Source organism: Rutilus rutilus, assembly GCF_951802725.1.
Source record: "Rutilus rutilus genome assembly, chromosome: 11".
Classification (NCBI taxonomy): domain Eukaryota; kingdom Metazoa; phylum Chordata; class Actinopteri; order Cypriniformes; family Leuciscidae; genus Rutilus; species Rutilus rutilus.
Window position 1 is genome coordinate 43,046,133 of NC_140216.1, and position 27,398 is coordinate 43,073,530.

General features: G+C 42.0%; 2 protein-coding genes and 1 long non-coding RNA gene across 10 annotated transcripts in view; 2 read left to right on the top strand and 1 right to left on the bottom strand.

Moving 5' to 3' along the window:
• The first annotated feature begins 392 nt into the window (after positions 1 to 392).
• Positions 393 to 15,270, top strand: LOC311299258. Its single transcript, XR_014629090.1, has 3 exons — positions 393 to 450; positions 865 to 1,055; positions 15,133 to 15,270. It is a non-coding gene; the product is annotated as an uncharacterized lncRNA (long non-coding RNA).
• LOC311299257 (sodium channel regulatory subunit beta-1-like) lies at positions 5,427 to 20,149 on the bottom strand. Of its 3 annotated transcripts, none has more exons than XM_084422740.1 (7): positions 19,988 to 20,148; positions 19,537 to 19,732; positions 16,769 to 16,935; positions 15,214 to 15,451; positions 9,804 to 9,945; positions 7,171 to 7,242; positions 5,427 to 6,079 (listed from the first exon to the last, which is right to left on the bottom strand). In XM_084422740.1, the coding sequence occupies exons 2-6, from the start codon at positions 19,589 to 19,591 to the stop codon at positions 7,176 to 7,178; spliced, it is 669 nt and encodes a 222-aa protein (XP_084278866.1). In that variant the 5' UTR covers positions 19,592 to 19,732; positions 19,988 to 20,148; the 3' UTR covers positions 5,427 to 6,079; positions 7,171 to 7,175. The 3 variants fall into 3 exon arrangements, with proteins under 3 accessions (XP_084278866.1, XP_084278865.1, XP_084278867.1); XM_084422739.1 differs by having other exon boundaries at positions 19,537 to 19,764; positions 19,988 to 20,147; XM_084422741.1 differs by lacking the exons at positions 5,427 to 6,079; positions 7,171 to 7,242; positions 9,804 to 9,945 and adding an exon at positions 14,184 to 14,518 and having other exon boundaries at positions 19,537 to 19,764; positions 19,988 to 20,149.
• Positions 20,150 to 20,871: 722 nt separating this feature from the next.
• Positions 20,872 to 27,398, top strand: part of zbtb22a (zinc finger and BTB domain containing 22a) — a 7,147-nt gene continuing 620 nt past the window's right edge. Inside the window, exons 1-5 of one of the 6 annotated variants that reach the window (XR_014629259.1) lie at positions 20,872 to 20,934; positions 21,123 to 21,432; positions 24,422 to 25,013; positions 25,107 to 26,183; positions 26,479 to 27,398. The exon at positions 26,479 to 27,398 is cut by the window's right edge and continues 620 nt beyond it. Coding sequence is in view for 3 of the 6 variants with exons in the window: in XM_084424535.1 (XP_084280661.1) it covers positions 21,226 to 21,432; positions 24,422 to 25,013; positions 25,107 to 25,615 (1,308 nt within the window). In the remaining 3 variants the exon portion in view is untranslated. Of the gene's footprint in view, positions 20,935 to 21,122; positions 21,433 to 24,421; positions 25,014 to 25,106 lie in introns of all 6 variants that reach the window. The other 5 variants (XR_014629260.1, XM_084424535.1, XM_084424536.1 and 2 more) reach the window with 5 other exon arrangements.

The following is a 27,398-nucleotide window of genomic DNA, read 5'->3' on the forward strand; positions in this document are numbered from 1 at the left end:
CTGCAGGTTTGTGAGTTCAGTCAGACAGCAGGTGGCGCGCGCGGACTGCAGCACTGCTCAGCTCATGAATATTAATAAGGGCACGTACGAGGACGTCATGTGACGTCACGTAATTAATATTCATGAATCCGACATCCTTTGTAGCAGGATTGGCTTACAGCAGCTGTCACATGGACGATTCTATTCTATTCTATATATTTATTTAGCCATTTCATTTCATTCATGTGAGACACTAATAGAATCAAACAATACTTTGTCGTTAACACTGTGAACACACACACACACACACACACACACACACACACACACACACACACACACACACTCACAAAACTAAAGAATTTATTAAGAATATGAATATATAAGCACTGTGTTTTTAAAAGGGGCGGGGTCTCGGATAAGGGGCGTGTCTCTCTCTTCCGCAGCAGACCTCCATCACAGTGAACGCAGGTGAGATTATAAACACATTCAAATGTCATTTTAACCGATCAAGGGATCATAATCAACTTATATATTATACACACGGTGGTTAAACTCGCAGATTGTGTGTCGAGACTGTCGACCGGTTGAATCGCGCCGATCTTTGCCGCATGAGTGTCAGTAATAGATTTGACAGGTGAGGAGAAGAGATAACCGCTCTACCGACCTTTGTACTTTTTTTTATTTCCTTTTATTTTTGTGACCAGAGTTGGATGTTTGTTTGTATACTTTTTCTCACTCGATCCCCATGTAGGCTATGTGGACGAGTGTGACGTTTGAGTAATTGTATTAAACACGGGGAAAATACGCCATCTCTCGTGCATCTTTTCCTCCGACACCTATTGTTTTTTTCTTTCTGGGCCACATCTCAACTTTGCGTTACAGTAGGATGGAGCAGATCCTTGGTCGCGCGAGCGCGCCCCCGAGCCCGGTTCTGCAGGTGTGCTTCCCGAGCGCGCGCGCCGCGGCAGCGCGAGGAGGGTCAGCTGTGTGACCTGTCCATACAGGTGCAGGGTCACGTGTTCCGCGCGCACAGGTGTGTGCTGGCCGCATCCTCCCCGTACTTCCATGACCAGGTGAGTGTGTGTGGAACTGATGTCATCACACACACACACACACACAAATCCTCTCATCTGCATATTAATGTCTGTTTGATGTTAAACTTTGAATGATTTCTCGCGACCTGCCCAGCAAACGTTCTAACAAGGTTCTCTTAAAGTTCTCTCAGTAACGGTAATAGAACGCTCGTTCAAACATATGACGTTAGCACAAATGGAACGTTTTTCAGAATTCCATTTTTAAAATGTTGCTACTTGTTTTAGAACGTCGTCCTGATAAAGTTTGCAAAAAAAGGAACGTTGCCGTAACATTAGCATAGCATTTAAAAAAAAAAAAATTTAAAGTAAATTTTGTACACACAACATTCCAAAATAACCTGGTTTTTTTTTTTCATAATGGGAACGTTTGCGGACCTTTTATTAGAACATATTTTAGTGATCTGGGTGGAGACAAAGTCGTCCTGATTAAGTCTGTAAAAAATAAAAAATAACGTAACGTTCTGTAATTTTAGCATAGCAAATCTTAAAATGACGCTTTAACGTTCTTAAAATGTAAGTTTGAGCTCTCAAAACGTCGGAATTCCATTTCCATCCATCCATCTTTCTATCCAGAAGTTTCCAAGCAGCACAGCATGACTTTATGAACTTCTTTACTTACAAGATGGTCATAGATCCTCTTCTTAATATCATTAATTCATCTTTGTCATTAGGATACGTACCGAAAACTTTTAAGCTGGCTATGATTAAACCGCTTGTTAAAAAACCACAACTTGATCCTACAGAATTAGTCAATTACAGGCCGATCTCGAATCTACCCTTTCTGTCAAAGACACTAGAAAAGGCAGTATCCTCACAACTGTGTTCCTTTCTTGAAAGAAATGATATCTGGAGGATTTCCAGTCAGGATTTAGACCGTACCATAGTACTGAGACTGCTCTCGTTAGAGTCACACATGATTTGCTCTTATCATCCGATCGTGGTTGTGTCTTGCTATTAGTGTTACTCGATCTTAGTGCTGCATTTGACACTATTGACCACAACATTCTTTTAAATAGACTAGAACATTATGTTGGCATTAGTGGAATTGCATTAGCATGGTTTAAATCATCTTATCTTAATGAAATATTATTATATCATTATAACTAACTAATATATATTTATATAAACATTAAATTAAAACTGCAGCAGAAAAATCTAAATCATCTTCTTCATCTAATAGAATCCAAAAGGTTGAAAGTAATTTTGAGCTGAAATTCAGTTTTCAATGAAACTACTGGAATATTAAAGTGTCATCCCACAAAACATCCCAGAATTCCTCAAATAACAGCAGTGTTTGTGCTGCTGTTTTCCCTCCAAAACCACATCACTTCCTGGAGGACGATGATGTCATTCACGTGTGTTTAAGACTCGCATGATTCAGAGAGATATTTGTGGCCACAAGTCTAGAGAAAAACTGTAAAAATACATCATAAAATAAAACAATAATTAATTAATTAATTAATTAATTAAAATTGAGAAAAATAAACATTAATAAAATAAATAAAATTGGATGTAAATAAATAAATATGATAAAATATATAAATTTATTTGATTAAAATAAATACATTGATAAAAACAATAAAATTTGATTAAAATAAATGAATAGTTTTAAATAAAATAGGTAAATGAATTAAAATAAAAACATTTTATGTTAACAAATAACTAAAGAAAAGCATTGGATTAAAATGAATAAATAAAAGACGATTTAATAAATAAGTTGATAAAAATAAATACAACTTGTTTGAAATGATGAAACAATAGAAACTAAACAGTATTTTACACAAACTACACTCAAAACTACAGTGAAACGGCACAGAATGTTTCAACAAAAGCAGGTTTAATTCGGCAAGTCAATAATCATCATAAACATCTGGATCTTTAGTACAATCTTGTGTAAAACAGACTATTTCATGCTTACAGAAAATATGCAAAAACATGGGAAATCATAACAGTAATAATATAAATAATTCTAAATAATACTCATTAAGAAATATTGTTATGTTAAATTATATTTCATGTAGTTTGGTTTTGCGTCCTGTCATGTTTGACTTTATGACAAAAGCATCGTTCATCGTTCCTGTCGATTGATGCATTAATAATGTGAACAAACACAAAATCAAACAGTCAACAAGATTAATTTCAACTCGTTTAATTTACATTCTCTCTCTCTCTCTCTCTCTCTCTCTCTCACTGAACGTCACATGAGCAGAAACGCAGGCCCGTGATTGGATCGTCTGCACTGAGACGTTCAGTGTTTTAACGCTCCTACAACATAATTCTGCTACATTGGAGAACTAGTGTTCCCTTTCAGTCCGGTCACGTAGTCGACGTACCGACTGATTGAGATTTGCATCTCGCGCTCCTGCACGCTGAAGCAGCTTTTGTGGATAGTTCATGTTCTCATTGCAGGAACATGACTATCACGTGCTAAGATCGAGACTCGCCTTCTTGCGTGAAGGTGGAGTCCCCATTACCATTCCCCGCTCTAGGGCGGCGTGTGGGTTGGGTGATCGGAGGATTATTGTGACGGCTTCCCCACCCGGTAACCAATCCCTGTGGGCCCCTCACTCCTCTACCGCAGCCGGTGGAGCCCCGCTGAGCGCGCTGGTCCCTCTGTAATGGACTGACCAGCCGTTTCATTCGGGGCCCCTCCAGAGGACAGAATGCCGATTGCAGCATCGGAGGGTGAGCTGAGCTCTGGAGATGATGACTCGGCTGCGTTACCCCTTTCGGGGAGAGTAACGTTGCCCGAGCCGGATCCAGAGATGTCAGCTATGCTGAAACGTGGTGGAATCCTCCACCGTGTCCCGAACCGTCTCGGTGACTTTCTTTCCCGAAGTGCATGAAGAGCTTACCAGGTCGTGGAAGGCACCTTTCTCTGCCAGAAACTGCCTGAGTAGCTCCTCCCCACTCACTACCCTTGACGGAGGAACGGTGAAGGGTTACGAGGTTATCCCTCCAGTGGAGCGGTCTGTCGCGATGCACCTGTGTCCGGCGACCGCTACCTCCTGGAAGGGGGATCCTCGTCTCCCCTCTAAGGCCTGTGAGTTCTCGTCCGTTCTCATGGGCAGGGCTTACAAAGCCTGTGGGCAAGCTGCTTCCTCCCTGCATGCCATGGCGTTGCTACAGGTCCACCAGGCCAAGGCACTCATGGACATGCACAAGGGTAGCCCAGACCGTGTACTCATAGGTGAGCTCCGCACCGCAACCGACCTCGCCCTCCAGGGCACGGCCGTGGCAGCTTGCGCGATCGGTCTGGCGATGTCCACCTTAGTGGTCCAGGAGCACCACCTCTGGCTCAACCTGGCCGATATGGGGGATGTGGACAAGGTTCGGGTTCCTGGACTCCCCTATTTCCCTATCATGGAGCCGGCCGGAGGCAGGCCGCCCAGCCCGTCTCGGTGGCAACCGTCAGACCAAGCGTCCATGAGACAGTCCACCCAGGGATGGTGGGAGCGAGCTCTTCAGATGGTTACCGTTCAGCGGTACCCAAATTGTCCCTGAAGCGCAAACTCCTCTGTTCCTGGTTCCCAAGAGGGCCAGACTGGCGGTGTGCGACCCTGTAAAGCCTTGCACCTCTCAGCCCCCTCTTGTTTTGCCAGCTGGCAGCTGGGTGTGGTTCGAGGTCCCGGTCAAACGCCGCCTTACGCACCACCCTGCCAACCCGTGGAGACAGGTAAGTGTTGCACCGCACACTCAGACCCCACTTCGGGCCGCCCCGGGGCCTTCTGAGCTGGGTCCCTGTCCTCCACCTCACTCCCCCACCTTGGGTACGTCTGTGGTGCCTCTGGTTCCCCTGGCACAGTTCGTGGAAGCCTGGAGAGTGCTTCCCAACCGGTCCAGCTCAGACTCGGCTATACGATCCAAGTTCAGCAGTGTTCGTTACACTTCGGTATTTGTATTCATGCGCTGGCACACAGCGAGGGCTGTTTCCCTCCACCCTCAAAATGTATGTTGCCTCTATTGCCGCACATCACAATGCCTCAATAATGCGGGGGAATCAGAAGGCTTTTGTCTAGGCACTGGTAGGTGGCAGCACTAGTGGCGTTTTAATGGGGATCCCAATCAGTCGGTACGTTGAACGTGAACTGAAAGGGAATGCCTCGGTTATGTATGTAACCCTCGTTCCCTGAAGGAAGGAACAGAGACGTAGTCCCGTCGCCACTATTGCTGGACCACCGCTGACTCCGGTGTCCGCGCGGCTCCTCAGTAAGTGGTGCGTGCAATCTGCGTCCGGGTTTATACCCGCGCTTTGGGGCAGAGCGTGGATGCAAATCCCACACGGCAATGTGCATTGGCTCGTTTTATCGACACTCGAAGATGACAGGCTCCCGAAACGTGATCCCAGTCAGTCGACACGTCGACTACGTCTCCGTTTCTTCCTTCAGGGAACGAGGGTTACATACGTAACCGAGACGTTTATTGTCATATTGCACCACATTATACAGATATGATTGATAAACTCTATCAGGATCATGAATTATTATTACGTATATAAAGGAAGTTTCTTCAGATTCTCTTTTTTACTCATGCAGTTTCAGCAGTGCATGGAGTTCCAGATCATCTTACAGTCACTATAATATATCTATGTGTGTGTGTGTGTGTGAAAGTTTGTGTGTGTGTGTGAAAGTTTGTGTGTGTGTGAGAGTGTGTGTGTCTGAGAGTGAGTGAGTGAGTGAGTGTGTGTGTGTGTGTGTGTGAGAGTGTCTGTGAGTGTGTGTGTGTGAGAGTGAGTGAGTGAGTGAGTGAGTGTGTGTGTGTGTGTGTGTGTGTGTTTGGCCTCGATCAGCAGAGATTCCTTGCTCTTTACTGACCTCTAGTGCAAACTCATAGTACTGCGTTTGTCTATGAGCGAGGGGGAATAATGCAGTGAGTTCTCGGGATGAGCGTTCGGTTCATGCATAGCGTGAGGAATCATGCGGAACGGAGGATCGATCGCAGGAACAACAGCAGATAAAACAGGAGTGAGTGACAGCAGTTCAGGAGAGGCTCCTGGGAAAAACCTGCAGAAACCAGAACAACGTGTGAATAAGCAGCGTTTCTGTTCTAGAGCGAGTGCTAGCATCCTCTCGAAACTACGAACAAACGTTCTTACAGTAACAAAATAGAACGTTCATTCAGTTATCTGATCTTTAATAATGTTCTCTAAACACTAGCACAAAACATTATTATACATCGATCATGGAGCGTTTTCTCTGAAATGGTTTAGTTGGATGTTTGTCTAGCGTTTTTTAAATGTTACTTGTTTTAGACATTCAGAGAACATTCAAAAGTAACGTTCCCAAAATGATCAAAGAATGATACAATGTAATGTCCTCTTAAGGTTAACATAACCAAGAGAAAACAATAACATTTTAAAATATTTTATAAACTGGACATTTTTGAACTTTCATACAACAGTTTTCATACAACAAGTTAATGGGAACATTAGGAAAGCCTTCTCAGAACATGCTAATCCATGCTAGCAATGTGTTAAAATGTGCCAGCAGCATGCTAATTAATGCTAACATGTTAATTCATACTAGCAGCATGCTAATTTATGCTAGCAGTGTTAAAACATGCTAACATTATGCAAAATCATGCTAGAAATGTGTTTTTTGTGTTAACATGTTCATTTGTGCTAACAATATGCTGAATCATGCTAGCAATGTGTAAATGCAATGTGATAAAACATGCTAGCAGAATGCTAATTAATATTAACATGATAAATGTTAGAAATGTGGTAATTCATGTCAACAGCATGCTAATTCATGCTAATAATGTGTTAAAACATGCTAGCAACATGCTAAAACATGTTAGCAATGTGCTAAAACATGGTAACAGCATGCTGAAAAATACGAGCAGCATGAACAAGAAATGTGCTAATTCATGCTTGGAACATATTAATTAATGTTAACAATGTGCTAAAACATGTTAATTCATGACAGCAACATGCCAATTCATGCTAGCAATGTGCTAAAACATTAGCAACATGTTAATACATGCATGTTAATATGTTATAACATGATAACAGAATGCCAAATCATGTTAGCAACATGCTAATTCATGTTAGCAAAATGCTAAAACACGCTAACAACAAGCTAGGAAGTCTCACCTGTGTTATTCTGCGACCTGCACACCGGCGCAGTTGTCTTTGCCCTCAGATGCGATGGCTAAATACTCCGCGCTGCAACACAGAACACAAACGCAACATGATGAGTTCAGGTTTAAGTCTTTGCTTCTGCAACAATAACGCGACGAGAGCCCGTATTAAACGACATACCTTTTTAGTCTGGCTATTAGATTCATCTTTATACCATCACAAAATGTAACTACATGATCATCCGTCTCGAATCTGATAGATGCAACCAGTGGCGGTCTTAACATAGAGGCATAGGTAGGCGGCTGCTTGGGGCCCCCTACCAGCGGTCATAGTAGGGGGGCCCCCAACCAACCTCAAAAAAAGAAAAGAAAAAGCCCCTTATCATTATTAGCGCTTCAAATGCATGGTAAATGGTTATTAATATTCTTAAGAAATACGTTGAAGTAGTAGTTAAAATGTTGTCCAGTTCATGGTTATCTGTTCCTATATACCCCCTACTTTCACAATGAAATGGACTAGTCCGTAATGGTGCGCGGCGCGAAAGATAAACACGCAGTGACAGGAGGACTGGGAAGTACACAAACAGAGACGAAGCAAGATGAGTCTAAACGCGATAATGAAACAAAGTTACCCAAGCGGCTCAAATAAAATAAAAAAGCGAAAAGACGGCGATAAGTATTTGGCAACGCTGCCAAAGATTACAAACTTTTTTACGGCTACTGTTGGGGAAACAGACAGGAACAACAACGTCCAAAGCTTTGAACATGCCGCTACAGCTGTGAAGTGGCGCTAGGTGAGGATAACGTTAACACACTCACATGGATATACGTGGATATACACACTCTCATGGATATACGTGGATTTGCTTAGAGCCAAATGCAACCTCACCTCTCCCCAGTTCGCCCCTCTTACCCCCTCTCACTCACTTACTATAAATACTGTTTTGGCGCTTGTAAATGTGACGTGACAGATCCCTAGCGGCACGTGACCCGATCATCTCTACTAGCTAATAGTAAAAAAACACGAATGAACAATGTTGAAAGATTCAGTCCAACTTACCGAATTGTATATTCCTCATACATGATATCGATCAATCAGTGTTTTTTATCCGCGGAAAGGGGTCAATAAAACAGCTGGAGAACAACTGTCACACAACATTTACCTCAGGAAAGCCAATTAATGACCATAATAGGCTATAGCATGTTTGTTGGCTAGAAAAAAAAAAGAGCTATAGAGAGTATTTTGTTAAATATGTGTACTATATTACATATTTAGTGTATTTTTACTTATATCATTAAATAAAGTTATTATAATAAAAAGGCATTATGTTTAATTTGAGGGTTTTTTTTACCTTAAATAATACTGCCAGCTGATTGGGCTCTCTGTATGTTTACAGCATTAGGTGATTTTTTTTTTTCTTGAGAAAAATGAGCGCCCATCTTGTGTAGGCCTACCTAATATTTATCCAAATGAGTCAATATTGAATCAAATCACAAGAATTGAATTGAAATCGTGAAATTTGTGTCAAGCTATTATAAAAAAAACGTAGCTTACCAGAAATTGTACCATGTAAACATTGTAACATGTTTCTGTTTAGTTACTAAAATGTTTTGACAATCACAATACTTATTGTGATGCAAGATTTTTCAGGTGTTATCTGAAACCTTATTCTCTGTTGGGTTCCATCGTAACTATTAGTTTGTGTAGTGCTACACTTTGTGTGTTCTCTGCTTTCCATCTTCATTTTGGAGTAAAGAAGTGTATGCAGGGTTAAAAGGGGAAGGTTTTTTTTCTCCTCTCCAACCTTTACTTCCCCGTAGATCAGCTTTACCTGCCTATCCACCATTCAGTCGGTAAATTTTTTTCCGTTCTCTCTTAAAGATCTAATGGGGGGGCCCCATGCATACCTTCGCCCCAATTTGCTAAATCCGCCACTGGATGCGACTATCAAGCATGAAGATGTTAAGATATTAGGTAACATTTTACAATTAGATTATGCATTAACAAATAATGTCGGATGGTGACGAGTGAATTTACTGTACAAATATTGTTATAGTGCCCTATTTTAAGCTCATGGTCTGAAGCGCAGGGTGCAAGTTCAGTTAGTGCGTGTCCGAATACACTTTTGATAGTTTAACGACGGGAAAAATGGTCGGCGCTCCCAGCACATGGTCTAAAAGGGTCGTCTCTATTCTTTTAATGAGTCATGAGTGTGTTTTGGGTGTAACGTGCAATAAACCAATCAGACTTTAATCTCCCATTCCCTTTAAAAGACAGTATGTGTGTGTGTGCACTAATCAGAGTGTAGCGCGTTGTGGACCCGCCTATATGCGTACATTACTTACGCTTTAAATAACAAAATAAATTCTGTGCCATTGACTTTAGAGCAGGTTTCAGTTGGTCAATGGCTCAGTGTATTTCAGTTTCCTCAAAATAGCAACGGCCCAACAATGCGCCGGAACACACACACGTTCTCAGACCAGGAGCCCATGGGCCACAGATGGAGCAAATACATTCGCTATTTAGACAACGTGGCGCAGGACGTGAAAATGAAAACTGCGTCAGGCTGAAACTAGCAAAACACACTTGTGTCGCGCCTGCTTTGGACTGGCTGTATGATAGGGGCCTAGACTGCAGATACTCACGCGCTGGCTCTCAGAGCTTCTTCTCCCGCCGCCGCGATCTTCCTGTAACAGTAGATCATCTCCACCAATAGCCAGAGCTGCAGCCCGATGATCGTCACGTACATCATCACCTCCGACACGATGGAAGCTGTCCCGCGCGTGGCTGACACACACACACACATTTTGTTAATATATTTTCTGAAGAAAGACAAACATAAATAGGGATGAAATTCAAATATGAAATGCCATGCATGTATATTTACGTTAGTAATCTGTTTTGTAGAGGGGCGTCAATTCTCAATTTTCATCTGTGATTCGGAGCCAAGTTACAGGAGGGGGAAAATGGCTTCAGAAAGACGGCAGCTTGGTGATTTTAGTTTTACACAGAGATCAGTGGCTCTATTAGTAAAATATGTTGACTATCAACAGGGCTCGACATTAAGCCTTTTCATGTGCTTGTCCTTCGGACAAGTAAATCTGTCATTCACTTGTCCAAGTAAAAAAGTTGCTTGTCTGGATTATTTTGTGAGTGTGTGTGTCTAACAATATTCTCATCAGTGTTCAATCAGCTTTGATGTATTTAAATCTGCATATTGTAATATCTGCACCTTTATACCGAGCCTCAACAGTGCAACCTTGTTACCGTCAGTAGGCTAATATATTTATTATACACTATCGTTCGCAAATTACAATAAATGTAATATAATAAGAATCATTCTCTCGTTTTAGTGATTCACTAGTTATTGACGTTTTAATCAGGCTACTTGTCCGGTCGGGACAAGCGGACTAGCGTTAATGTCGAGCCCTGATCAATCTTTGTTGCATTATATGCCAACGGTGACGTGACGGCTCAAAGATGGGAAAAAAGCACTTATGTTTTTCCCAAAGTTTGTGTGTCTGTAACTCAAGAAGTATTACAGATATCTCAATGTCCTTTTATATGTTGGTTCTTAACAAACTGTTCTTTTGGTATCTTAATTTTTAAGGCTCTGTATGGTTCAGTTCTACAGATATGAGGATCTCAATGCGGCTCCAGGAGTAAATTGTTAAATTTGTGAAAACCAAATGTTGGACACTTTGCATAAAGTAGATACTTGTACTTAATTACTGATACTGGCTGCATTTAAAGAGGAATGTCTGAAGAACAAATAATGTTGAAACTAGAAATATATCTGGTTTCCCTCCATTAAACCAATCGCATAGAACAAACCGGTCTGAGAGACAAAAATAGTATTTTTCCAAAGTTTGTGTGTCTCAAGAAGAATTAAAGATATCTCAATGTCCTTTTAGATGTTGGTTCTTAAACTTTTATTTTTGCATCTAATTTTTTAAGGCTCTATATACCTGTAACGTGGTAATCCACTGGAGGCAAGTTTGTAGAACCCAAGTGCAGTTTATTCAAAGATCCAAAATATAAAACAAAATACAAAACAAAGACTTGACATGGGATGGCATGGCAAAACATGAAACAAGAGACCATCCCCCAAAACCAAGGAGGTTTTGGGGGATGGATGGTGGGCCAGGCCCGTGCAGGGGGACAAGACATGGGACGTGGCATGGCATGGGCGGACTTGGCAGGCTATGAAGCCTCCAGGGTGGCATCAGCAGTTCAGGGGGCCAGGGCGGATCTGAGAGTTCAGGGGGCCATAGAGGCGCTGCCTCCATGGCCCTATCAAGGGACCCACAGGAACGGCAGCGGCCATCTTGGGATGAGAGTCTGGCGTGGCGGCGGCCAACTTGACCGAGGGCTCACAGGTTGTAGCTGATGTGTGTGCTGCCCACACACACAAAATAGCTGTGGCCACTACGATCAGCGCTGCATCTTCCAGAGCTGACTCAGGCATGGTGGCCATCTTGTCCAAAGACACAGGCTCGGCAGGCATGACGTGAAGAGACTCAGACTTGGCATGCATGTCGTAAAGAGACTCAGACTTGACATGCATGACGTGAAGAGACTCAGACTTGACATGCATGTCGTGAAGAGACTCAGACTTGACATGCATGTCGTGAAGAGACTCAGACTTGACATGCATGTCGTGAAGAGACTCAGACTTGACATGCATGTCGTGAAGAGACTCAGACTTGACATGCATGTCGTGAAGAGACTCAGACTTGACATGCATGTCGTGAAGAGACTCAGACTTGACATGCATGTCGTGAAGAGACTCAGACTTGACATGCATGTCGTGAAGAGACTCAGACTTGACATGCATGTCGTGAAGAGACTCAGACTTGACATGCATGTCGTGAAGAGACTCAGACTTGACATGCATGACGTGAAGAGACTCAGACTTGGCAGGCATGACGCGAAGAGACTCAGACTTGGCAGGTCTGATGCGAAGAGACTCAGACTTGGCAGGCCTGACGTGAAGAGACTCAGACTTGGCATGCATGACGTGAAGAGACTCAAACTTGACAGGCATGTCGTGAAGAGACTCAGACTTGACATGCATGACGTGAAGAGACTCAGACTTGACAGGCCTGACATGAAGAGACTCAGACTTGACATGCATGTCGTGAAGAGACTCAGACTTGGCATGCATGTCGTGAAGAGACTCAGACTTGGCAGGCCTGACGTTAAGAGACTCAGACTTGACGGGCCTGGCGTGAAGAGACTCAGACTTGGCATGCACATGTCGTGAAGAGACTCAGACTTGACAGGCATGTCGTGAAGAGACTCAGACTTGGCATGCACATGTCGTGAAGAGACTCAGACTTGACAGGCATGTCGTGAAGAGACTCAGACTTGGCAGGTCTGATGCGAAGAGACTCAGACTTGGCAGGCCTGACGTGAAGAGACTCAGACTTGGCATGCATGACGTGAAGAGACTCAGACTTGACATGCATGACGTGAAGAGACTCAGACTTGGCAGGCCTGACGTGAAGAGACTCAGACTTGACGGGCCTGGCGTGAAGAGACTCAGACTTGGCAGGCATGTCGTGAAGAGACTCAGACTTGACTAGCCTGACGTGAAGAGACTCAGACTTGGCAGGCCTGACGTGAAGAGACTCAGACTTGACAGGCATGTTGTGAAGAGACTCAGACTTGACAGGCCTGACGTGAAGAGACTCAGACTTGACAGGCCTTGGCAGACTTGACAGGCATGTCGTGAAGAGACTCAGACTTGGCAGACTTGACAGGCATGCCGTGAAGAGACTCAGACTTGACAGGCATGTCGTGAAGAGACTCAGACTTGACAGGCCCGACGTGAAGAGACTCAGACTTGAAAGGCATGTTGTAAAGAGACTCAGACTTGACAGCCCTGACGTGAAGAGACTCAGACTTGGCAGGCTTGACGTGAAGAGACTCAGACTTGACATGCATGACGTAAAGAGACTCAGACTTGACAGGCATGCCGTGAAGAGACTCAGACTTGACAGGCATGTCGTGAAGAGACTCAGACTTGACAGGCATGACGTAAAGAGACTCAGACTTGACATGCATGACGTAAAGAGACTCAGACTTGACAGGCATGTCGTGAAGAGACTCAGACTTGACAGGCATGTTGTGAAGAGACTCAGACTTGACAGGCATGACGTAAAGAGACTCAGACTTGACATGCATGACGTAAAGAGACTCAGACTTGAAAGGCATGTCGTGAAGAGACTCAGACTTGACAGGCCCGACGTGAAGAGACTCAGACTTGAAAGGCATGTTGTAAAGAGACTCAGACTTGACAGCCCTGACGTGAAGAGACTCAGACTTGGCAGGCTTGACGTGAAGAGACTCAGACTTGACATGCATGACGTAAAGAGACTCAGACTTAACAGGCATGCCGTGAAGAGACTCAGACTTGACAGGCATGTCGTGAAGAGACTCAGACTTGACAGGCATGACGTAAAGAGACTCAGACTTGACATGCATGACGTAAAGAGACTCAGACTTGACAGGCATGTCGTGAAGAGACTCAGACTTGACAGGCATGTTGTGAAGAGACTCAGACTTGACAGGCATGACGTAAAGAGACTCAGACTTGACATGCATGACGTAAAGAGATTCAGACTTGAAAGGCATGTCGTGAAGTGACTCAGACTCGACAGGCCCGACGTTTAAGAGACTCAGACTTGAAAGGCATGTTGTAAAGAGACTCAGACTTGACAGCCCTGACGTGAAGAGACTCAGACTTGGCAGGCTTGACGTGAAGAGACTCAGACTTGACAGGCGTGTCGTGAAGAGACTCAGACTTGACAGGCATGCCGTAAAGAGACTCAGACTTGACAGGCCTGACATGAAGAGACTCAGACTTGAAAGGCATGTTGTAAAGAGACTCAGACTTGACAGCCCTGACGTGAAGAGACTCAGACTTGGCAGGCTTGACGTGAAGAGACTCAGACTTGGCAGGCTTGACGTGAAGAGACTCAGACTTGACAGGCGTGTCGTGAAGAGACTCAGACTTGACAGGCATGCCGTAAAGAGACTCAGACTTGACAGGCGTGTTGTGAAGAGACTCAGACTTGACAGGCATGCCGTAAAGAGACTCAGACTTGACAGGCCTGACGTGAAGAGGCTCAGACTTGGCATGCATGGTGTGAAGAGATTCAGACTTGGAGGGCGTGAAGATTCTCAGGCTCGGCGGGTACTGTGGAGTTGCGGGGCTCCTCATCCGCAAAACCCACAGTAAACGATGAGCCACTTAACAACAAGGCATAGTCTATGTATTCTGCCAAGGACCAGTGGATCTTTCCCTCAGGAAGCTGGGAGCGAATGGGCTCATTCAGATTCACCTGAAAAATGTCTTTCAAAGCAACGTCATTAAAATCCACCTGATGACTAAGTCCACAAAAACATGTGTTTCCAGGTGATGATTCCCCTGGTGTAGATTTAGGAGGGCAACTGCTGGGTTCATTGTAAGGGTCTTATATTCTGTAACGTGGTGATCCACTGGAGGCAAGTTTGTAGAACCCAAGTGCAGTTTATTCAAAGATCCAAAATATAAAACAAAATACAAAACAAAGACTTGGCATGGCATGGCAAAACATGAACCACGAGACTCACCGACAGCAGTTACACAAACAAACAAAATACAATACAAAGACACATGGCAAACATGAGGGCTTAAATACACTAATGACAAGACAAGGGACACCTGTGAACAATGATCAGACAATAAACCAATGACAAGACACATGGCAGGATCACATAGCAAACAGGTAATCACATGACAAGACACAGAAACATGACAAAGACAAAACCAAAACATGACAATAGCTCACTTTCAGAGATATGTGGATCTGAATGTGGCTCTATGAGCAGATTGCTGAATTTGACCCATTTCTATTGGTTGTGCTCATGAAGATACTTGTATTTAGTTGTGGCTTTTTTTCTTCATTTATGTATTTCTTTCACCAGAAAAACATGGAATGGCCCTACAACAGTGGCAGCCGCTGCAAGTCATGCATTACAGTGATTTCACCATGGTAAACCCCATACCTTTGGCCACGACGGTGAGGTGGACCAGTTTGCTGACGATGGTGGAGTACTCATAGTGCTGGTAGCTGAGGATCCGGTTGAAGGTGCATTGGTAATCGCCCGAGTCGTTGAAGGTCACGTTCAGGATGTCGACGGACGCGTCCTGAAGGTCGAAGGTTTTCTTGCTGCCGTGCCACTCCATCCGGTCCTGAAAACGCTCGTCGATGATGTTCGACTCCTCTCCGTCGTAGCTGTAAATCTGTCCACCACACAAACTTCAAAATCAGCATCTATATTACAAGTCCTCCGAAAAACACACCCACATTTGCATTGACATTGTATATTTTAATGTATAACGTCCAAATAAATATGGTAAAAATTCATATTGTAAATTTGTGTATAATATCATTACCGGTATGTTACATCATTGCATTCTTGTCTACGGTACTGTTAGATGTGTTATTTATTTAAATACATTTTTATCAAGTCTATTTTAATAGATTTATTTTAGTCAAATGTATACATTTTTTGTATTTATTTAAATACATTCATTTTAATCATGTTTTATTTATGTTAATACGTTTTTGTTAATTTACTTTTTATTAATTTCTATTAATAACAGTGAACGCTTTCTATTAATTTTCATCTAATTGTATTTATTTTAATACATTTTAATCAAATGTATTATTTGTTTTTGAATTTGTATTAATTTCTTTTAATCGTGTTTTAATTGTTTAAATAAATAAAGATTTGTTCATTTAAAATTCTGTTTATTTTAATCTTTGTTACATTAAATGTATTCATTATTATTCATTTAAATCCCTTTGTATTTAGTGATTTGAATCTAATTTATTTATTTTAATTAGATTTAAATTTATTTATTTATTTAATCAATTTATTATTTTTAATCATTTTTTTAACATAACATCTTGTTTATTTTAATCAGTTTTTACATTAAATGTATTCATGTATTATTTATTTAAATCAATTTGTATTTATTCTAATAATTATTTTAATTAAATAATTTCAATTAAATGTATTCATTTTAATTAATTATTAATTTATTTTAAACAGTTCATTATTTTAATCAATTGTTAACATTTATTATGGTATTGTGTAACTATTTATTTTCTTGTATTTTACATTTAGATTCTCTTTATTGGGTGAACTGCTGCCAAGAAATTTCATTGTTCAGTTTTGGACAATGACAATAAATCTTCTGATTCTGATTCTGATTTATTTGTGTTCATAAAATTGTGTTTACTTTAATATATTTACATTGAGTGTATTTAAGTATTTATTTTAATCAATTTATTCATTATAATTTAATCTATTAATATAAATCAATAATTCATTTTAAACCATTTATTATTTTGACATTTTTATTTGTGTACATAAAATTATTTTAATATATATTGTTACATTGAATGTATTCATTTATTTATTTATTTTAATCAATTTATTCATTATAATTTAATCTATTCATTTAAATCAATTATTCATTTATTTGAAACCATTTCTTATTTTAATCTGATTGATTGATTTAGTTAGTTTAATTGTTTAATCAAACGCTCACGTGGATGAACTCGTCCTGTCCGTGCGCGCGGAAGTGCCAGTCTACGGTGGCCGTGGCTTCCACTTCCCCGCGCATCTTGCAGGAAATGCACCCGAGCTTGAAGGCTCTTCCCGCGACGGCCTCCGTGTCCGAGTCCACCTCTGCGCATGCGCCGCTGCACACGGACACTGCACAAACACACACGCGTCACGCTCACACACATCTCACCAGTATGGAAGGCGAACGGACACAAAAGTCTTTAAACGAAATGCGTGAATTTTGACCATTTGTCTGCGTTAACGCGACAACACGCACAGCAGCCAATGAAATTGTTGTATTTGAGACTACATTTGCATATCTGAGGCGGTGGTACGTTGGTATATATGTATACAAACATCAGACGTCATGTTTATTCATGAAGGATGTCATAATGTATACTGGTATGCTCGTATGCATACATCAGACGTTATATCTGTTCATGAGGGATAATGCATTGGTACATTGTGAGTGATGTCAGTCTTATGTCTTGATTTGTCATGCCGTTTAAGTTGTTCGTTTAATGTTCTTTCTCAGGGTAGAAAAGTCAACAGCGTAAACCAAATGGCTCTTTATTAGCAAACTGCCAGATAACCTGTTCAGACTGTGTGCAGCTGAACCAAGAGAAGCTTAAGACTGCATGGAGCTGATAAGCATGAATGGCAGAAGAAAAAGACCGCAATTAAAAAACTAAACGAGATGCAAGTATTTATTTTACTGCAAGTAATAAAACAACTGCACACATCAGCTGTGGAATAAAAGAACAGAAATGCACGATTAACTAGATTAAGGCATACTCCTGTCTTATTGTAAACCCTGTCCGGGAATGTGCGTGTTGAGAAACACGTTTAAATTGGTTGTCTGAACATGGTAAAACTGCGCGTCTTTAGACGTACTAAAGTAACGCGACGACAACTGACGCTTTAAAGGGGTCATATAATGCCATTTTTGTACAAGCTAATATGATTCTTTAGGGTCTAAATGAAAAGTTTGTAATATACTTTAATTAAAAATTCTCATTAGTATTGTAAGAAAACACTCATTTTACCTGGTCAAGAACAGCTCTGTTTTCAGCACGCCGTTTAAGTGCATGTGTCTTTAAATGATAATGAGCTCTGCTGACCCCGCCCCTCTGTTCTGTGCAGACACCGTTTGTAACACAATAACCATAACGCGTCGTTCATTATAAACGTGGGATTATGAATTATATTGAGAACGATTAATATAAAGATTAATATAAAGATTAATATAAAGGTTAATAAAACGTTACACTTACTTCTTCTTCTGGAGGTGCAGCAGGAACACGAATAGTTGCTACCGATCCTTTTTTCAGGAGCAGCTTCTTAGCAAAACCAGCTTTACTGACCCTCGTTTATAAAGCAGTCTGGTGTGAGAAATGATTGACGCAAACATGAAAGCATTGACGTTGATCGTGGGGAATATTCCCTTCGCAAACACACTCAGCCACTGCGTCTTCAGCGGTTCAGATTTAGGAACATCAACATGATGCTGTGTGCCTTATTACACCCGAGAACACCACACTCGCTGAGACGCCATTCTGCTCATAGACAGTGCTCCAGCGTATCAACAACGGCGGACTATGATTGCTGTCGCTGCTGTCAATCAACAATCGTGGGAGGGGCGTGTGACGTCATACGGTCGAACGGCTTGATTTGAGACGGGGAAACACATAAGGAGATTAAAAAAAACACTGGATGGATTTTTATCATTTTATGATGGTTGTGTACAGGCACTGCCAACACACACTTCAGTACAATCAACTTGTAAAAGTGCATGTATCATTATATGACCCCTTTAACACGACCAGAATGTGCGTGTCTACACATTCAAAAGAAACACGTAAAAAATTGTCGCTTTAACGCAGACATACAGTGCGTGTTGAGGCGGTCATGCATTTCGTTGAAAGACTAATGGCCCCGTTCGCCTTCCATACTCCATCATCCGTCATATACTCATGAGGAAAGACCACACTCATACTGTCAACATCTCACATATTTCATAAATACATTTGTTACTTGGAAATATTCAGTTTATATTATGTTTCATCGCTGCATTATTGTCATTGCATATACTGTCATATTGTGTGTTATTTAAAATTGTATTACTCTGTTTTAATACATTTCTGTTAATGTATTATTAATATTATTTTTTGTTTGTTTATTTACATCTAATTTTATATTTGTATTTATTATCATCAAATGTATTATTTAAAAAATATATAAAAAATATTTTTAAATAAGATAAAAAGATTAAAATAAATACGAAAACAAATTGTTTTAAATAAATAATAAAGTAATAAATACGGTTTTAAAATTAAAATAATCAATACTTAATGTAAGACAAAAACAAAAATATTTTATAAAAAAATAAGTCCCCTGTCACTCCCCGAGGGCCCTGGACCCCTGTCACCTGCTTGCGGCCTCCAAGGGCCCCGGACCCCTGTCACTCCCCGGACCCCTGTCACATGCTTGCGGCCTCCAAGGGCCCCGGACCCCTGTCACCTGCTTGTGGCCCCCAAGGGCCCTGGACCCCTGTCACATGCTTGCGGCCCCAAGGGCCCCGGACCCCTGTCACATGCTTGCGGCCCCCAAGGGCCCCGGACCCCTGTCACCTGCTTGCGGCCCCCAAGGGCCCCGGACCCCTGTCACCTGCTTGCGGCCCCCAAGGGCCCCGGACCCCTGTCACATGCTTGCGGCCCCCAAAGGCCCTGGACCCCTGCAGGTCAGACTAACCTGAGATCATGAAGAACACACACAGGAGCAGCAGGCGTCTCACACACATGTCCATGATGCTCACAGAAGACACTGAGCTCGACCGTGATCTCTCTCTCTCTCTCTTTCGTGGGCTTCTGAGACTCTAGAGTCCACAGTGACGGATCTTCATGTTCTGAGGTTCTGAAGGGCCCCGTCCCGCTGATGTGATGGACTCCTGCAGAACACTAGACCAGCATCAGTTTGGCTCTGAAAGATGTTTAGTGTGTGAAAACACGCCAGAGAAACACAGACACTCATCTGATATCAGTGTTTACACTCATTCCTCTGTTTACATCATTTATATCTGTGCATGTTTTACATGTATCTGAATAAACGCGCGCTACGCATGCACATTCATTTATGAATATATTTCCATCACTGATCATGAACGCATCATCACTGTAATCATGCACACAGATCTGAAACTTGCCTTCTGACTCGCGTGTAATAATCCTCAAGCATTAGACTGATGTTTATGATCGGGTCTCGCTGATCTGTCGGGTTTAAACGCCATTCTGAGCGGCTCGTTCACGCGTTCGCTGAGTTCTGATGCATTGCGGTAAAAATCCCGGGCCGCGCGCGCGCGCGACGCAACCTGACCCCGCGGTGACGTCACGACGCTCCCCGCAGGTGCAGCCCTTCAAAACTCACTCAAATATGATCATTAACTATAATAAATAGTGGGTTTCCCTTCAAACTAGGTCCCATTTAATACCAAATACAATTATTGACAGTACAATATCATTTTGAAATAATGATAAACATAAAGTTAAATACCTATTAAAATACCTTTCATGCATCACCGTGCTCTCTACTAATCAGTTATTTAGATAGATCTAGCTAACTAACATTATAATAATAATTTGATTATGGTTTATCAGAGTTGGGAACGTCATTCTTTGTTGCATTGCAAATAATTTTTAATGTTTGACGTTTTTAATCCTTTTTACTGCAGGTTTGTGAGTTCAGTCAGACAGCAGGTGGCGCGCGCGGACTGCAGCACTGCTCAGCTCATGAATATTAATAAGGGCACGTACGAGGACGTCATGTGGCGTTACGTAATTAATATTCATGAATCAGACATCCTTTGTAGCAGGATTGGCTTACAGCAGCTGTCACATGGACGATTCTATTCTATTCTATATATTTATTTAGCCATTTCATTTCATTCATGTGAGACACTAATAGAATCAAACAATACTTTGTCGTTAACACTGTGAACACACACACACACACACACACACACACTCACTCACAAAACCAAAGCATTTATGAAGAATATAAATATATAAGCACTGTGTTTTTAAAAGGGGCGGGGTCTCGGATAAGGGGCGTGTCTCTCTCTTCCGCAGCAGACCTCCATCACAGTGAACGCAGGTGAGATTATAAACACATTCAAATGTCATTTTAACCGATCAAGGGATCATAATCAACTTATATATTATACACACGGTGGTTAAACTCGCAGATTGTGTGTCAACCGGTTGAATCGCGCCGATCTTTGCCGCATGTTGATGTAAACACATGATCATAAGCCCTCATATGATTATGTTATGATCTGCTAGCGGGCCTAACACCGAATACAACCGGAATAAACGGGGTTTGATGTGCATATATCTGGAGTTGAGCTGCTGATCCCGGATCAGGACGCGGTTTCTCCCTGGTAGGATGGAGCAGATCCTTGGTCGCGCGAGCGCGCCCCCGGGCCCGGTTCTGCAGGTGTGCTTCCCGAGCGCGCGCGCCGCGGTTCTGGAGAACCTGAACCGGCAGCGCGAGGAGGGTCAGCTGTGTGACCTGTCCATACAGGTGCAGGGTCACGTGTTCCGCGCGCACAGGTGTGTGCTGGCCGCATCCTCCCCGTACTTCCATGACCAGGTGAGTGTGTGTGGAATGTCATCACACACACATACAGACCCTCTCATCTGCACATTAATGTCTGTTTGATGTTAACCTTTGAATGATTTCTCGCGACTTGCCCAGCAAACGTTCTAACAAGGTTCTCTTAAAGTTCTCTCAGTAACGGTAATAGAACGCTCGTTCAAAGATATGACGTTAGCACAAATGGAACGTTTTTCAAAATTCCATTTTTAAAATGTTGCTATTTGTTTTAGAACGTCGTCCTGATAAAGTTTGCAAGAAAAGGAACGTTCCCGTAACATTAGCATAGCATTTTAACAACAGAACATTTTGAACATTCACAGAACATTCGAAAATAACGTTTTTTTGTTTATATATAATTGGAACGTTTGCAAACCTTTTATTAGAACATATTTTAGTGATCTGGGTGGTCGCCCTGATTAAGTCTGTAAAAAATAAAAACAATGGAATGTTCCCATAATATTAGCATAGCAAATCTTAAAATGACGTTTTAACGTTCTTAAAATGTACGTTTGACGCTTTCAAAACGTTAGTACAAATGTTACGTTTTTCAGAATTCCATTTTAAAAATATTGCTACGTTTTAGAACGTTCGGACTCAGAGAACATTCAAAAGTCGTCCTGATAAAGTTTTTAAATATATATATTTTTTTAATTGAACGTTTCCGTAACAATAGCATAACACATTTTGGTAACACTTTATTTTAGTGTCCTTGTTACATATGTTACATGTACTTACCATAGTATTAACAGTAAATTATGCATAATTACATGCAACTAACCCTAAACAATAGTAAGGACATGTAGTTGCTTAATATTACTCAGTACTTAAATACATAATTACACTGTAACAATGACACCTTAAAATAAAGTGTAACACTTTTTTAGATGTACATTTTCAACGTTCAAAGAACATTCGTAAATAACGCTTTCATAACTTTACGAGAACATTTACAAACCGGTCTTAGAACATATTTTTGTGATCTAGCTGGAGATAAAGGCGTAACACTAGTACTGTAATATTATTCATATGCTGAAAATACTTTGCTGTTTCTGACACTGAGGTGGTTTATGATTGGATGTCCCACCGGCTGTGTTCCCAATCGCACACTTGCACACTACAGTACGAGAACACTATACGAGAACACTATATAGTTACAGTGCTGATAGTGAAGTGACTTATTTACAATCTAATCTCATGACAAAACTGAACTTTTTTAAGTTGGTGATTTCATTTGAGTTCTTATGATTCGTGTTAATCTTGAGTAACTGTATTGAATAAGTGCTTGAAATATTTGAAAAAAACAATAAATTCATTCAACATCTTGGGAGTTTAAGCTGGAGGTTATTAACTTTAAGAGCTGATTAAAACATTCTTTTCAGGAATTCCGATTACAATCTAAAGAAATGTAAAGGCAAAATCGTAGTTTTTTCATGTGCTGGTCAGTTTTGAGCTTTATTCTTCATCCACAACATGTTCAGTCCATCCATCCATCTTCCATCCGTCCGTCTGTCCATATTTGTATGCAAATTAGTGCATATTTAATGAGTACCTAATTTGCATATGTAAAAAACATTTCAGAAAACTTACAAATCTGTGGAAGTCAGTTAAAGGAGTAGTTCATCCACAAATTAATGCTCTTCCATGATTTATAATGGCAGTGAATGGCCGTTTCTGTTTTAAAGTCCATCAAAGTGCATCTGTCCATGATGAGAAGGCCTTTATTAACCCCCCAGAGCCATATGGAGCACTTTATGATGGATAGATGCACTTTTATGATGGACAGATGCACTTTTATGATGGATAGATGCACTTTTATGATGGATAGATGCACTTTTATGATGGATAGATGCTCTTTTATGATGATAGATGCACTTTTATCATGGATAGAGGCACTTTTATCATGGATAGATGCACTTTTATCATGGATAGATGCACTTTTATGATGGATAGATGCACTTATCATGTATAGATGCACTTTTATGGTGGATAGATGCACTTTTATGATGGATAGATGCACTTTTATGATGGATAGATGCTCTTTTATGATGGATAGATGCACTTTTATGGTGGATAGATGCACTTTTATGATGGATAGATGCACTTTTATGATGGATAGATGCACTTTTATGGTGGATAGATGCACTTTTATGATGGATAGATGCACTTTTATGATGGATAGATGCTCTTTTATGATGGATAGATGCTCTTTTATGATGGATAGATGCACTTTTATGATGGATAGATGCACTTTTATGATGGATAGATGCACTTTTATGATGGATAGATGCACTTTTATGATGGATAGATGCACTTTTATGGTGGATAGATGCACTTTTATGATGGATAGATGCACTTTTATGATGGATAGATGCACTTTTATGATGTATAGATGCTCTTTTATGATGGATAGATGCACTTTTATGATGGATAGATGCTCTTTTATGATGGATAGATGCACTTTTATGGTGGATAGATGCACTTTTATGATGGATAGATGCTCTTTTATGGTGATAGATGCACTTTTATCATGGATAGATGCACTTTTATGATGGATAGATGCACTTTTATGATGGATAGATGCACTTTTATCATGTATAGATGAAGTTGTATGGACTGTAAAACTGAAACAGTCATTCACTGCCATTATAAAGCTTGGAAGAGCCAGGACATTTTTTAATATAACTCTGATTGTATTTGTCTGAGAGAAGAATGTCATACACCCCTAGGATGACTTGAGGGTGAGTAAATCATGGGCTAATTTTCATTTTTGGGTGAACTATTCCTTTAAGAATGTCTGTTGAATCTGGCCTGTAGTTGTTTAGTTGCAGAGAATCACAGTTTAGCATGGGTGCGTTTCCCAAAGCCAACTAAGTTCCATCGTTACCAATAGAGTTCAGTGGAAATTGCAACCACAGTTGGCTTTGGGAAACGAACCCTTGGTGCCGCAGCTCTAAACACTGCGGCCGGTTCTGCCTGTGTCCAGGTTCTGCTGAAGAACGTCACCACGGTGTCTCTGCCCTCGGTCATGGACCCGCTGGCCTTCGAGAGCGTCCTGAACTCCGCCTACACCGGGCAGCTCAGCATCGTGCGCGACGACATCATCAACTACGTCACCGTGGCCAGCTTCCTCCAGATGTGGCACATCGTGGACAAGTGCACGGACATCCTCAAGAGGTCGCGACCCCTGGCGCAGGTCAGCCCGGGCGTGGCGAGCTCCTCGAGCCATCAGTCGCCCAGCAGCTCCGACTGCTGCTTCCCCGACCCGTCGGACCCGCCGGGCGAACACACCGCCGAGAAACGTGCGCTTCCGCCTCTGGCCACATGGAGGCGCCCTCAGCAGAGCCGGTGGAGCCGAAGCAGCCTGACGTTTCCTCTGCGGACCGAGCCCGAGTGTGGGCCGGATCCGCACCCGCCTCTCCCGTCCATCGAAACGGATTTCGCCGCGAGACACCGAATCCGCGTTCGGCTCCGAGGAGCGAAAGAGGAGGAGCAGCGGGTGGAGGCGGATGAAGGCGTCGGAGAGCCGGCGGAGGACGAGGATAAACTGAGGATGAAGAGCGAGGAGCGCCAGGCCGGTGAGTGGAGCTTCTTCATCACTGCCGTTTAGCTCCCGTCCACCAGGGGGCGCCACCGCGCTGTTTCTGACTGTGTTTGTGTTCTTCTCTCAGGAGGCGTGGAGTCGGACGGGCGTCTCAGAGAGAGCCTGTGGCAGAGCGAGTGGCCGTCGGTGGACGAAGACGAGGAGGACGACGAAACGGCGGATGAGATCGCGAACGCCACGGTTTCCCAGAATCCTCCCTGCTCTCCTCTCTCTGCGACGCCGAAAGTCCACTTCTGTCACTGCGGGAAAGCGTACACGCTGAAGAGCATGCGCGACCGGCACGTGAAGATGCAGCACCTGAACCTGCGCCCGTTCTCCTGCCCCGTCTGCGCCAAGAGCTTCAAGATGAAGCACCACCTGACCAAACACGTGAAGACGCACGGCGGCCTGCGCCCGTACGAGTGCGCGCTCTGCGGGAAGAAGATCGTGTGGCGGGACAGCTTCCTCAAGCATCAGGCGCGCTGCCAACAGACGGCCGCCGCGGCTAGCTTTCAGCAGGAGCTCGCGGACGCTGCCGGACCGGTGAAGGTGGAGCACGACGACTTCTCGTTGCTGGAGGAGGAGACGCTCTCGTGAAAGCAGATTCCCCAGAGAAGCTTCAGTGACTCGCTCTTAAAGGGACAGTTACGTCATCAGATACTCGCCAGACGCTTGTTCATCTTCGCAAACATAAATGAAGATCCATGTCAATGTTTTTATCGTACCTCAGCAATGGATTCTGATTTGTTCTTAATGTTTTTATCGTTCTTCAGCGATGGATTCTGATTGGCTGTCAATGTTTTTATCGTTGATGACACGGATGCTGCCGGACCAGTGAAGGTGGAACACGAGGATTACTCTCGTTACTGGAGGAGGAGACGCTCTCGTGAAAGCAGATTCCCCAGAGAAGCTTCAGTGACTCGCTCTTAAAGGGACAGTAACGTCATCAGTTACTCGCCAGACGATTGTTCATCTTCAGAACACAGATGAAGATCCATGTCAATGTTTTTATCGTTCATCTGCAATGGATTCTGATTGGCTGTCAATGTTTTTATCGTTCATCAGCAATTAAATAATTAGTTAATTAATTCTGATTGGCTGTCAATGTTTTTATCGCTCATCTTTTTAACGAATCCTGAGATTTCTGTCCCTCTGTTGACGAGTGGTGCAACAGATCACTAATCTCACGGATCGGATCATATTACAGTTTTTGAGTCACGGATCGGATCATTTTTCGGATTAGGAAAAAAAAAGTATTGTAACTTCGTTAAAGCTTTGTTAAAGTGTGGCTTTATTTCACATTGATAAGCGAACATTCATAAAGCTCTCCTCTTAATTCATATGGATTTCTTTAAAGGTATAGCGGAGGATTTTTTACTTCCGGGTGGATCACCTATACTATTGGTCCTCCTAATTGTCAATCATTCTGGTGAATCAATCAAACTTTTCAAAAAGTGGAGAGGGCGGGTCTTATCTAAAATTCGGAAAGATCCTCCACTATACCTTTAATGATGTCTTTATGAAGTGCGTTTAGAGTTCAGACTTCAGTGGAGGGACAGAAATCACTCAGATTTCATTACAAATATCTTTGTGTGCCGAAGATGAACGAAAGTCTTGCCGACAAAAATATGTCAAAAAGAAAGAACAGAGCCTCTGCTTTTAAACAAATGTTTTTATTCTAGCTTCATGCATTATTATATAAACACTTGAATGTGGACAAGCTCATAAAAAAAGCTACATTTTGAACAAATGTTGTGTTTGGTCAGAGACTTTCTCCGGATGGGACTCGGAGCGATGAACAGAACACAGGAGGAAGGAGCGTATGGATCATAAAGGGTTATTATTAAGAGTGGATATCAGTGTTTCTGCATCTATATGATGTAGCAGAGATCTGTTTATTTCTGCACACACACACACACACACCCGGTTAACCCTCTCCGCTCTCCTCTGTAGTTCTGCGTTAGAGATAATGAACACACACAGACTGTACATAATAATGATAATAATGCAGTGGTTTTAATATTGTCAATAAAGGCATTTTATTGAGATCAGTTGCAGTGTGAAACTTCAGCGGGTGTTTATGTCATTTATAATCGGTAACACTTTACAATATAGAGCCGTTAGTCACTGACTACCAGCAATTCAGACTTGTTACATTATTTATTAATCTTAATGTTAGTTGATAAAAACACAGCTGTTAGTTCATGTCCACTAAATCATATTTTTGATTTGACTAGTGAATTCATTAATGTTGAAATCAAAATGAATAATGTTCTTTGTCATAATTGTAAAGTGTCACCTGTCGTTCATCTGAAGAATCACCAGTGGAAACAAGTTTAACGTGACGTTCTCAAAAGCACATTCACACACAACATCAATA